The 12,862-nt window shown below is 40.7% G+C and overlaps 1 protein-coding gene across 1 annotated transcript; it reads left to right on the top strand.

Annotated features, from left to right (window-relative positions):
• Positions 1–11,575: 11,575 nt before the first annotated feature.
• LOC141129705 (olfactory receptor 6K3-like) lies at positions 11,576–12,541 on the top strand. The gene has a single exon (XM_073617798.1). The coding sequence runs from the start codon at positions 11,579–11,581 to the stop codon at positions 12,539–12,541; it is 963 nt and encodes a 320-aa protein (XP_073473899.1). The 5' UTR covers positions 11,576–11,578.
• Positions 12,542–12,862: the final 321 nt, after the last annotated feature.

The following is a 12,862-nucleotide window of genomic DNA, read 5'->3' as shown; positions in this document are numbered from 1 at the left end:
AGAGGCAAGAGGGTATAGGCACACGTAGAGAAGAGAGAGGACTGGCCAGTCATTATGGGCATTGAATTAATTAAGGGAATGAAGGGTAAGAGACCCTCATAAATGCCCAGCGCAAGAGGAGCGCTATATATGAACCGAAGGTGCGGTTCCGCCTATACTGAGCCCCTATATTAACGGTTAGAGTGGATAGGGATCCACAATGGGTAACTGGGTTACCAAAGGCCATAGGTACTAAGAATCATGCAGAGTAAACAGCTAGAGAAACAGCTATCTATGTGAGCAGGATGGATCAATTGTGACAATAACACTAGACAGAAAGGGACATTTTCATGTTAAGTTGTGGGATGAATTTGGGTTCAGGCACTACAACTAGTAAAGTCAAAACAGAGAAATGAGAGGTAAAACAGAATACTTTATATGTTGTCAGAGAGGGAATATGGGATGAGCACTCTGGCTGCCCATCTGATCATAGAAGCTGGATATAAAAGATATCAGATAACAAAATAACGAATGCAGAATTTAGGCAGGGAAATATTAAAGAGTTAAAAGAAAGTGAGAGAAGGATATGCATGTGTTGTTTACAAATGGGAAAATGTAAGCGATTTTAGAAAGATATTGGTGTATGTGTGTGTGAATGCTGGGACCTTTAGTTCTATCCCTTGTGTGTGTCATGTACGCAGATGTGACCCCCTCCTTTGTGCTCTCCTGAAAGAATGTCCCTGAGAGGTCAGTGATAAGCTGGAAGGACACCATGCCAATTCCAGTTTTTTAGACAAAACATGTGCCGGGTTAACGAATCTAATGGTAAACAATGTGATCACAATTATTTTTTTAATCTGTTTTTCAGACATGGTAAAATGAAGGTTACATTTAACCGTGTATTACACAAATTGAATATCCTTTGATAGTGGGTACAGTGCATTTAAAAAAGGGAAATTAAGTAAAATTAAGTAATAATGAGTATTCATTTCTAATATGAGTTTAACAATTTTATTAATAATATAGATATATTGAAACTGGTTTAGACAACCTTTGGTTGGAAATGAAATTCAGGTTATTGGGGAAATTTGTAATGAATGAGATTAGTTTAGATTAAGATAACAATTTTGTAATTTTACATTTATACAATAAGCCCTTATTGAGAGAAAATACGATTAAGATGAGGTTGTTATTTGGAATAAAACTGCCATAATATTTAACAAAGCCAAGATGAATGGGATACATAAGAAGTTTTTCTACAAAAATGAAATTTCAAGGTTCTTGATAATAACTTGATATGCGGTCCATGATGTGAGAGTAATAATAAATAGAATTTAAATATAACAGACCCATCACATCAAGTCCACACACCCTGTTAGGATAGATGCCACCTGCAGCCAGTTGTTTTATAGTTTTTGATGCTTTCTGGTCCATCATACAGATTCTTGGTCCTTTTGTTTTTATTTTAATTTTTGAAATCCAAAGCAGAATGTGTGGATTGTGAAATGATGTGCCCCTTTTCCTTGTAAGTGCCGTGGTATAAGCAGAAGAATATTTTGGATTTATGGGCATCTCTGCATGACCGCAGGGTATTGTTATCATTTATTATAATATTGCCAGGAAGAAGTTGTCTTTTGAAACATGAAACTGGAGTTCTTACACAAATAGCATGATAGAAAACAAGCCATTGTAATATATTTATGGAAGCTGGACCCAGTAATGAAGGGTTCACCCCGATATATCAGAGCTGTAGCTTTTATGCAAAAGTGCTATTAGACAAAGTTAGATATTGTTTTGGTCAAACATTTAATTTTTAATGGTCCGACATTCTGCGCAGCAAATATACAGCTAACTAAATGTTTGTCTAATGAAAGGTTTAAAATATGAGTTTGTTTATGTACAAATCTAACAATGAAAAATGCGTACATTTGAATCCAGACACCTTATTGCCTCTATTATTGAAGGAGGCTGGAGACAAAGGAAGACACGTGTGTTAAATTGATGATGTAGGAATCAGCTGCTGTGAGCCCAGTGCAGGACACACTCCCTGAAGACCCAGATATTACATTTTTTGTAGATTTGAGTATGCAGTTTATCACCCAGAAGGATACTCTGTATTCAAAGTCATTGGATCCTTTTTCCCCAGCTCAAGAAGCAGAGCTCCATGTTTTAGCAAAGCCTGTGAGCTATAAAAAGAGTGTATATTTATATAGATAGTCAAGATATAGAGAGCTTTTGGTTCCATTTAAAGGGCCAGAAGTTTGTTTTTACTTCGGCAGGTAAACCAACCAAGCATGCCAAGTTAATTTGATCGTCTGTTTTCAGCCTTCCAGGTTCTTGCTGAGGTAGCCATATTAACTTTAAAACTCACACATGGAAGCAGACCAGGTGACTAAGGATGCTGCATTTACAGCCCTGGACACTTGATGGGTCTGTGCAACTCACAGATTCCACCCTAGTTCTGGCCCAGTATAGCTGGGATTAATAATTCAACTTTAAGGACCCCAGAACGAGAAGAACAAGTGGTCCACAGGGGGCAACTTATTATGAAAGAGGACTTTGAAAAAGGTGATCATTTATGTCTGCCAGCCACTCTTTTCCCTCCAGCTTGACACATGGGCCGTGTCATCAGTCACAAGCAGTTATGGCTGCCTTAGTAAATGAGCGTGGGATAGAGCCAGGGTTCACCACAGTTGTTTTTATAACATACCACTTCTTGTTTTACCTGTTACCAAAGGTGTTACCAAAAGCTGAACATCCCTTCCAGAGATTATAAAAAGATATATCCAGATGCCCAAGTTAGGATCTTACAAGTATGCATTTTGTCTGTATGGACATGTTTTTTGGATGTCCAGTGGCAAATGCTACTGCAAAGGCCACAGTAAAAAGTGTTATCAGAAGTAGTTTGTAAGTACAGAGTGCCAGAAAGTACAGAGAGTAACAGAGGAAATATTTTTTATAGGAGAGTCCTAACTAGAAGTTTTGAGGTTTTATTTTTACACCCCCTACTGTCTACAATGTAGTGGACAAAGTAGAGTAAGAAACTAGAAAACTTTTGCCTGAATGTTTTCTTATATTTTATGAAGCCCCTAAGGGGGATGTTGGACTCTCTCCCTATGGGATTTGGTTTGGGAGTGTGTTACTCACTTATATTTTGTCTCAGCAGCTGAAGTCCTCCATCCAGATCTCACAGAGAATGTTGCTGATCTTTTAAGGTTTTTTGACAAACTCATTTATGTGTTTTCTCCCCAATTCCAGATCCTAAAAGTTTGGAAGGATCTAAAACTAAAGCCAGGTGACTTTTGGATTGTTAAGAGACATTTATATATAAGGAAATGTTTGGAGACTCAATACAGCATCTATTTCATGTACAGTTTTTGCAAAACTTGAAGGAAAAGTCACCTGGATCCACACCAGACACTGCAAAAATGACTTAATTAAAGAAATCTCTGTGTTTGATTTGTTTCCCTCTTGTGATCACAGTCTAGGGTACTTTTTGATTCAATTACTTTAATTGTAAGGGATATATATATATATATATATATATATATATTTGAAAAGTAGTTCAGCCATGTTGAAGTCATATTTGTCTTTTGTACGTCTTCCATTTTATGTAGAATTGTCTGTGTTTACATATGCTGATAAGTCAGCATGCCAACAATTCAGCTAGAAGGCCATTCTGGCCACAGGAGTGTACAGCCAGTACTCTGTAAATATGTCTTATCAATCATTTGTTTTTCACAATGAAAAGTCATTTGGTAATGAAAAAGTTGCTCAGCTATTATTTTCTCCACAATGGAGTTTTTGCCTCTTTGGCCAGGACTACCTCCACCTAAGCGTGTGGAGGTTCCAGGTTAAAGGTGATAGCAGGTATGGTTAGTGATCAAAATATTGATCAAAAGAGGGGAGACTGTAATGGAAATTTGTAAGTTCTGTATATAATTGTGTTGTTTTGTGTGAGTCGCTCACCGCCCTCACTGTGCACACAGCACTAATAATGTTTTCAGTACATGTTTACATTCTTTTGAGTCCTGATTAGAATTAGCCTGCCTATGTAACGCCCCTTTTTACCACAAACGTACAATTGTAATATTAATGTGATACCTACATAATCATGTGCATAAAAACCTTCAACTGCGTCATAATAAAGCAGAACAGTTATTTGGAAAGATGCTGAGCGTATCTTTTGTGTCTGTTCCCTACTGCAGTAGTTATTATTAATTTGGAACCACTAATCAATATGAGGATAGGAGTTGCCTATCATCAATTTAACCGAGTCAACATCAATGAAGGAGAAAAAATACCTGTTTGCAAAATGTATTACCAAAATATAAAACGTTTTGGGTTTTTTTAAATCTGTCTTTTTTAATTTTTAATTTTGTGGGGAAAAAATGAAAAATATTTAATTTAGGTACAGTGTTGTATGACCGTGTAATTGTCATTCAAAGAGTGGCAGCGCTAAAAGCTGAAAATTGGTCTGGGCAGGAAGGGGGTTTAGGTGGCCAGTAAGCAAGTGGTTAAAGAAGGACATATTGTTAGTGACCTATATAGGAAACTAATCAGTTATTAAAATTTTGCAGCTTTTATCCCACGGAGTCGGCACGCTGCTCTGCCCCCCCCCCTCCAAAAATTAAAAGTCAGCAGCTACACATACTGTAGCTGCTGACTTAATATTAGGACACTTACCTGTCCTTGAATCCAGCGATGTCGGAACCACAACCATTTTTTCCATCGGCTGTCGGATGCTGTCATTGCCGGTAATGGTCGGATCTCTACTGCGCATGCACGAAGAGCGCTGCTCTCTCTTACTGACCCCACAGTAGGGGAAGGAGGAGGGAGTAGGAGGGGGCCAAACCTCTGACATACTTCGCAGCAGCGAGGCCCGAAAGAAGTGGGGACAGTGTACCTGTCAAAAATAGGTACCCACTCCCCCCTCCCCCCTGAAAGGTGCCAAATGTGGCACCAGAGGGGGAGAAGAGACAGATAAGTGGAAGCTCCACTTTTGGATGGAACTTCGCTTTAAAAAAACACCCAAGTGTCTTCAATTTATATTCATGCTTTTGTGCTCATCCTTTACCAGGTGTTATAGCTTGATATTGTTTTTGAGTATGTACAGGTGCATCTCAAAAAATTTGAATATCATCAAAAAGTTAATTTATTCCAGTAGTTCAATTCAAAAAATGAAACTCATATTTTATATAGATGCATTACACACTGAGTGAAATATTTCAAGCATGTCTTTTCTTTTTTGTGATGATTATGGCTTACAGCTGGTGAAAACCCAAAATTCAGTATCTCATAAAATTAGAATATTGTGAAAAAGATGAATATTGTAGACTCATGGTGTCACACTCTAATCAGCTAAATATCTCAAAACACCTTTAAAGGTTTCCTGAGCCTTTAAATACCATATTTTTCGCACCATAAGACGCACCTGGCCATAAGACGCACCTAGGTTTTAGAGGAGGAAAACAAGAAAAAATATATTCTGAACCAATTTGTGTCCTAAAATATTTAATATTATACTACTATAGGTGGGTGGTGGAGAAACAGCAATACCACCCCCCCCCATCAAATCAGCCAAGCTACACTATACCTGGGTGGTGGTGGTGGACACAGCAACCTCCCCCCTTCCCAGATCAGCTCAGGGTGGCAGGGCAGACACAAACACCCCTTCAGCCTCTTCTATCACAACAGCTCAGGTGACTGGGCAGTGTATACCATGCCAGCCCACACCTCCCACCCCCTTATCAGCAGCTCACCTCAGGCAGTGGAGGACACTGCCATTACAATCCACAACCCCCTCTGGCTGGCTCTCAGCCTCAGATACACCCGGGCAGCTAGGAAGGAGGACTGGGGACAGCAGCAGTTGCCGGAGGAAGGAGCAGGAAGACTGGACCAGACCATGGCACCGGGGGTGTTCCGGCTGAAAAAAAAAAAAAACAGCCAGGGCTCTTGCCACAGTGGGATGGTGTCATATCTGGCGGGTGTCAACTGACCTGGGTGCGGAACGCACCCCATAGCAATGCCACTGACACCCCCGCATGTTTTGGCACTCGGGGCAGACCGCCTCCCCCCTTTCCCCCTTGGTATGCCCCTGCAAGGATCCGCCTCACATCCTGTCCTCTCTCCCCCACAGAGAAGCCGAGCGCTGCTATTCTGATTCTTTGGTGGTGGTGCCTGGTCAGTATTAGCTCCATAAGACGCAGGGACATTTTCCCCCATTTTTTGGGGGGGAAAAGTGCATCTTATGGTGCGAAAAATACGGTAGTCTCTCAATCTGGTTCAATAGGTTACACAATCATGGGGAAGATTTCTGACTTGACAGTTGTCCAGAAGACAATCATTGACACCCTCCACATGGAGGGTAATTCACAAAAACACATTGCTAAAGAAGCTTGCTGTTCACAGAGTGCTGTATCCAAACATATTAAAAGTTCAGCGGAAGGAAAAAATGTGGTAGAAAAAGGTGCACAAGCAAAAGGGATAACTGCAGCCTTGAGAGGATTGTGAAGCAAAGGCCATTCAAGAATTTGAGGGAGATTCACAAGGAGTGGACTACGGCTGGTGTCAGTGCTTCAAGAGCCACCAAACGCAGACGTATCCAGGACATGGGCTACAACTGTCGCATTCAATCCAATCCTGAACCAGACAACATCATAAGCGTCTTACCTTGGCTAAGGAGAAAAAGAACTGGACTGTTGGTCAGTGGTCCAAAGTCCTCTTTCTCATCAAAGTAAATTTTGCATTTCATTTAGAAATCAATGTCCCAGAGTCTGGAGGACAAGCGGAGAGGCACAGAAAGGATAGGCACAGAATCCAAGTTGCATGAGGTCCATTGTGAAGTTTCCACAGTCAGTGATAGATTGGGGAGCCATGTCATCTGCTGGTGTTGGTTCACTTTGTTTTATCAAGTTCAAAGTCAGCGCAGCCCTCTACCAGGGAATTATAGAGCACTTCATGCTTCCCTCTGCTGACCAGCTTTATGGAGCTGCTGATTTCATTTTTCAGCAGGACTTGGCACCTCTCCAGACTGCCAAAGGTGCCAATACCTGGTTTAATGATCATGGTATCATTGTGCTTGGTTAGCCAGCAAACTCGCCTGACCTAAATCCCAACGAGAATCTGTGGGGTATTGTCAAGAAGAAGATAAGAGTCACCAGACCCAACAATGTAGACGAGTTGAAGGTCGCTATCAAAGCAACTTGGGCTTCCATAACACTTCAGCAGTGCCACAGGCTGATCGCCTCCATGCCATGCCGCATTGATGCAGTAATTCATGCAAAAGGAACCCCGACTAAGTATTGAGTGCATACTATACTGTACATGGACAGATTTTTCAGTAAGCCAACATTTCTGTATTAAAAATCCTTTTTTTTATTGGTCTTATGTAATATTCTACTTTTCGGAGATACTGAATTTTGGGTTTTCACTAGCTGTAAGCCATAATCATTAAGATTAAAAGAAAGAAATGTCTGAAATATATCACTCTGTGTGTAATGAATCTGTATAATATATGTTTCATTTTTTGAATTGAATTATTAAAATAAAATTACCTTTTGATGATATTTACATTTTTTGAGATGCACCTGTATTTCTAAGGAAGTTGCGCTACACTATATTTTATTGGATTAAACAGTACTACTAAATGCCCTTTTGTGACTGATTGCTTTTAAATACTTATATTATTATACTTATAATTATGGACCCATCACTAAACAATAGCTAGGGCTGTACTTATCATAATGCTACTAAGTGGGCCAGTGCCTAGGGCAGCAAGGATAGAGCGGGCAGCACTATGCCTCATAAATGATGGCAGTTATAGAATGGTGCTGCAAATAAATATTTTAAATACAACCTAATTCTAGTAAAATGTTGGATGTGTAAGAGAAGGACCTCATGTTCCTGGAGCCATTTGTAACCCTCCAATTTTACCTTAGCAATCCTTGCATGTCTAAAAAATTACTTTCAAAAGGTCCAGGAGGAGTTGCTAGGATTGTTTAAGATTTCTGGGGGGTGCATAGTGCGCCACAGCCAACAGTGGGTTTGGCCAGATTATGCTTGAGTGACGTTAAGGGGCATGGATATATAAAACCTGACCCTACTGCGTATACACTGCACACATAGGCTGCAGCTCTTGTACCCAAAAATATACTTTTAAGTGCTACAAGTTGGAATTACACAGAAACACAAACTTCAGCACAAAGGATCAAACTCTTCTGTTTCATATGCTTTTATGCACACAGAATTTGTATGAGCTTACCTTAATGAAGTTCATTAAACAATTTGCAGACTACTTAGTAACTAGCAACTGTTAAGGCAATGGACACTTTAGTGAGGAGTATGTACAGCACAACTTACAGCAGTCAGGGGTATGTATTGCACAGACCAACTTATAGCGTGATGCAAACAAATATATATGTACAGCTTAAAGAATAAAGTGCTCAGAGGTATGTAATGTATAGCAGAGTTTATACCATGTAGTGGTCAGGATTATGCAATGAACAGCACAGTTAAAGAAGTGCTACAGCAAGGCTTTAGGACTGTCCAGTTGTGGGTAAGTCAGGGTTATGCACTGTGCAGAGAAGTCAGTGTAAAGCCCCTTATATTGGTGGTAAAAATGCTAGCCGTTACTGGTGAGTTCTCCTCTAAAACATTGGTGGTCGGTGGTCAGTTTTACTGTAAGTGACCTTTAAAGTGTTGGTGGTCAGTGGTGAGTTCTCTAAAACATTGGAGGTTGGTTGTCAGTAGTAAGTACCCTTCAGAATATAGATGGTCATTGGTGAGTTCTCCAGCAAAACATTGGTAGTCAGTGAGTAGTACTCTCCAAATGTTAATGATCATTAGTGAGTTCTCCTCTAAAACATTTGTGGATGCCCTCTAGAATGTTGGTGGTCAGTGGTGAGTTCTCTGTTAAAACATTTGAGGTTGGTGTTAAGGGCTGTTTATAAATTGGTGGTCAGTGGTTAGTGCCCACTTGGAGGTATGGATATTTTTTCCACGTAGTTACATTGGTCCAACTTGGGAGTCTTTTCCACATTTTCATAGCTCTTATGCCCCGTACACACGGTCGGATTTTCCGACGGAAAATGTGTGATAGGACCTTGTTGTCGGAAATTCCGACCGTGTGTAGGCTCCATCACACATTTTCCATCGGATTTTCCGACACACAAAGTTTGAGAGCAGGATATAAAATTTTCCTACAAAAAAATCGATTGTCGGAATTTCCGATCGTGTGTACACGAATCAGACGCACAAAGTGCCACACATGCTCAGAATAAATAAAGAGACGAAAGCTATTGGCTACTGCCCCGTTTATAGTCCCGACGTACGTGTTTTACGTCACCGTGTTCAGAATTATCGGATTTTCCGACAACTTTGTTTGACCGTGTGTATGCAAGACAAGTTTGAGCCAACATCCGTCGGAAAAAATCCTAGGATTTTGTTGTCGGAATGTCCGATCAATGTCCAACCGTGTGCACGGGGCAATACTGTGAAGAAACCTTTCCATTTTTGGAGATTAAATCTCTTTTCTTCTAGACGTAAAGAGTGCCCCCTTGTCCTCTGTGATGACCTTAAAGTGAATAACTCAACACCAAGTTCACCATATGGCCCCTTATGTATTTGTACATGTTGATCATAGCCCCCCTGATCTCCTCTTCTCCTTCTCAAGAGAAAATAAATTCAGTTTCTCTAATCTTTCCTGATAGCTGAGCTCCTCCATGCCTCTTATCAGTTTGGTTGCCCTTCTCTGCACTTTCTCCAGTTCCCCGATATCCTTTTTGAGAACTGGTAACCAAAACTGAACTACATATTCCAGATGAGGTATTACTAATGCTCTCTACAGGGGCAAAATGATATCTCTCTCTCTCTGGTGTCCATACCTCTCTTAATACAAGAAAGGACTTTGCTCGCTTTGGAAACTGCAGCTTGACATTGCATGCTATTATTAAGCTTATGATCTACCAAAACCCCCAGATCCTTCTCCACCATTGATTCTCCCAGTTGTACTCCCCCTGGTATGTATGATGCATGCATATTCTTAGCCCCCAAGTGCATCTGTTAGGAGAGTGGAATGTGGTCTGACCATCCATTTCCCAAGCGGGAAGATGTCCAAAGGAGTTGTGACCCAAGATGGCTGCTGGAGTCACATGGGGTGTCAGCATCCAATTGGGTGCTTCCCCAGCGATCCAGGAACCTATAGAGGAACTCTGTACCCCTTGACTTCCTCTCCAGCTGCAGTGCTGCTGCGGAAAGGCACCATCTGCAGTGGAGAAAGTAGACTGCACCTGCCTACACACTTATGCCCATGGAAGTTGGAAATCACAGAAGCAGACACTGCTACTCCAGTGATCTACACTTGTATCCAGGTCCCGTGCTAAGCGGCTGGCCTACTGCATTCTGAACACAGAAGGTAGGCTGCTCAGAATGGGCACCATTCAGAGAATGACAAAGAACGCTTTGCATCCTTTCAGAAAAGGAAAAGCGTTTTCTGAATGAAGCCAGTGTTCAGGGGCTGACCTCCTGCACTCAGAAAGCAGCAGGGTAGGCGTTCGGCATGGGACCCGGAAGCAAGTGGAGGTCACTGGAGTAGCGTTGTCTACTTCAAAGATTTCCAAGTTCCAGGGACATTGGCCAGGTATGGTGTATATATATAATTACATTGGTCCAAGATGGACCAATGTAAACGTAGAACTATACCATACTTGGAATTCATTTTTACACATTGATGATCATTATAAGATGCCACCTTAAACTCTGGTGTTCCTTTAAAAGGAAGAAGGGTTGAATTTAAAAGTGCCACACAACTGCTAAGAGGTCCAGATACAACTTTATTCCATTATAGGCCAGGGGTACAATTCAAGTATCCAATGTGTTTTGGAGTCTAAGTGCTCCCTTCATCAGGGCTTGACTGGCAACAAAGTGAACAAACCAGTAGTGAACTGGACCTACAACGATATTTATTCCAGTGTGAGTTGAAAGCAAAGGCCTAATCAGCTGCTTGTTTGGCACCCAAGTCCAGTAGTTCCAGTTCACTACTGGTTTGTTCACTTTGTTGACAGTCAAGGCCTGATGAAGGGGGCACTTAGACTCCCGAAACGCGTTGGACAATTCTTGAATTGTAACCCTGACCTATAATGGAACAATGTTGTATCTGGATCTCTGGTGTGGCGCTTTAAATTCAACCCTTCCTACATTACACTACAAGCCAAGGAGACTGTGGAGATCATCTGGGGTATAGAAGTTACCTGCCCAGGAGCCAGATCATTTCCGCCAACATCAATACCTTAAGATAACAATACCAGTAAAATAAACCTACGGGTCCAGCTCTATCTTTCCACTTTCTTCAATTTCAACAGGAAGATGCAGATGAAACTAAAGTTTCTAATATTTTACACAATATCCCACCACTAATTTGCTAGGCAGTGACCCAACTACCACAATTTAATTTTTGTTTTGGAAATTCCCCAAAAATTATAGCAGCACATATGCACATTTCAGAAGTAACAATCTAAACATTGTTTTCTCTGTTCTTTAATTATTCAGGATCATGCAACTGATCTCAGATGAAACTCAAGTTTGATTTGAAAGAAGAAAGATGGACACTACATCCAACACCAGCACCAGCTTCATCCTCCTGGGGCTGATGGAGCTGGAGAAGCAAAAATACCTCTACTTCTTCCTTTCTACAATGGTCTACTCATATATTTTGACAGTAAGTAGTGTAATCATATATGCCATTTTGAAGGAGAGAAGCCTCCATGAACCCATGTACATTCTCATAGCCAGTTTGCTCTTCAATGGGATCTTTGGCAGCTCCTCATTTTTTCCAAAATTGATGATTGACTTGATCATCTCCTCAAAGAAGATCTCTCGCACTGTGTGTCTTATTCAAAATCTCTGCATTTCTACTTTTGCCATTTTTGAAATGAACACTTTTACCATTATGGCCTACGACCGTTACTTGGCCATATGTCAACCTCTGCAGTACATCATGTTATTGACAAACGAGAAGGTTGTGAAGATAATCTCTGGGTGTTGGGGTATAACCTTCGTCATCCTCTTCTTGCTCCTTTTTCTGACAGCAGCACTTCCTTTATGTGGGGATAAAATGAACAATATTTTTTGTGATAATATGTCCCTCATTGTGCTGGCCTGCGTAGATTCATCCAATAGCAGTGCACTTTCAGCCACAGTATTTACCATTTACTTTGTCACCACCATTTTGGTCACTGCTTTTTCCTATTTAAGAATATTCTTTGTTTGCATGAACCTCTCCAAGGAGTCACGTCAGAAGGCTGTCCACACTGTTGTGACCCATTTGCTCAACTTTTCAATATTCTTAATTGGAGTTTTATTTGTTGTGCTTAAATACAGACTGGGGAATATTACTCTCCCCCTAACTGTTCATGTGCTCCTCTCTGTCACACCTTTGGTGATCCCACCAGTCTTTAATCCTCTGATCTATGGAGTACGGACCCATGCCCTAAAAATAAAACTCAGACATTATTTGTGGAATGTCATTTTGGGAGGAAGGTGGGCACAAATTCATAGGCATTAATCATCCATATTTGACATAAGTGATAAACAAGAGAAAGAACAAAGATCTCAAACATGCCAAGGAACCATTTATGGTTTCCACACTTGCTATCAATATTCAGTCGCACTTATATGTATTTTTTCTGTGTTGTATTGAACTGTATCAGGTTGCCTTTTTTTGATGTATGCTGACATCTAGGGGTCGTTTTTTGCCCACTACAACTTGTTCACTTATGTGATTTGGTTTCATCTTCTGTCCTCCCCTTCTGTTTAGCTAGACCTTCCCTTTTTCTTTCATGTTCCCTCAGTCAGTGTTAGTTCTTCGCAGAGACAAGGTTTAAAC

The sequence above is a fragment of the Aquarana catesbeiana genome, linkage group LG02 (genome assembly GCF_042186555.1).
Source record: "Aquarana catesbeiana isolate 2022-GZ linkage group LG02, ASM4218655v1, whole genome shotgun sequence".
In the NCBI taxonomy this organism is placed as follows: Eukaryota; Metazoa; Chordata; class Amphibia; order Anura; family Ranidae; genus Aquarana; species Aquarana catesbeiana.
The sequence above is the reverse complement of the archived record's forward strand: the minus strand, read 5'-3'. Positions and strand labels throughout refer to the sequence as shown.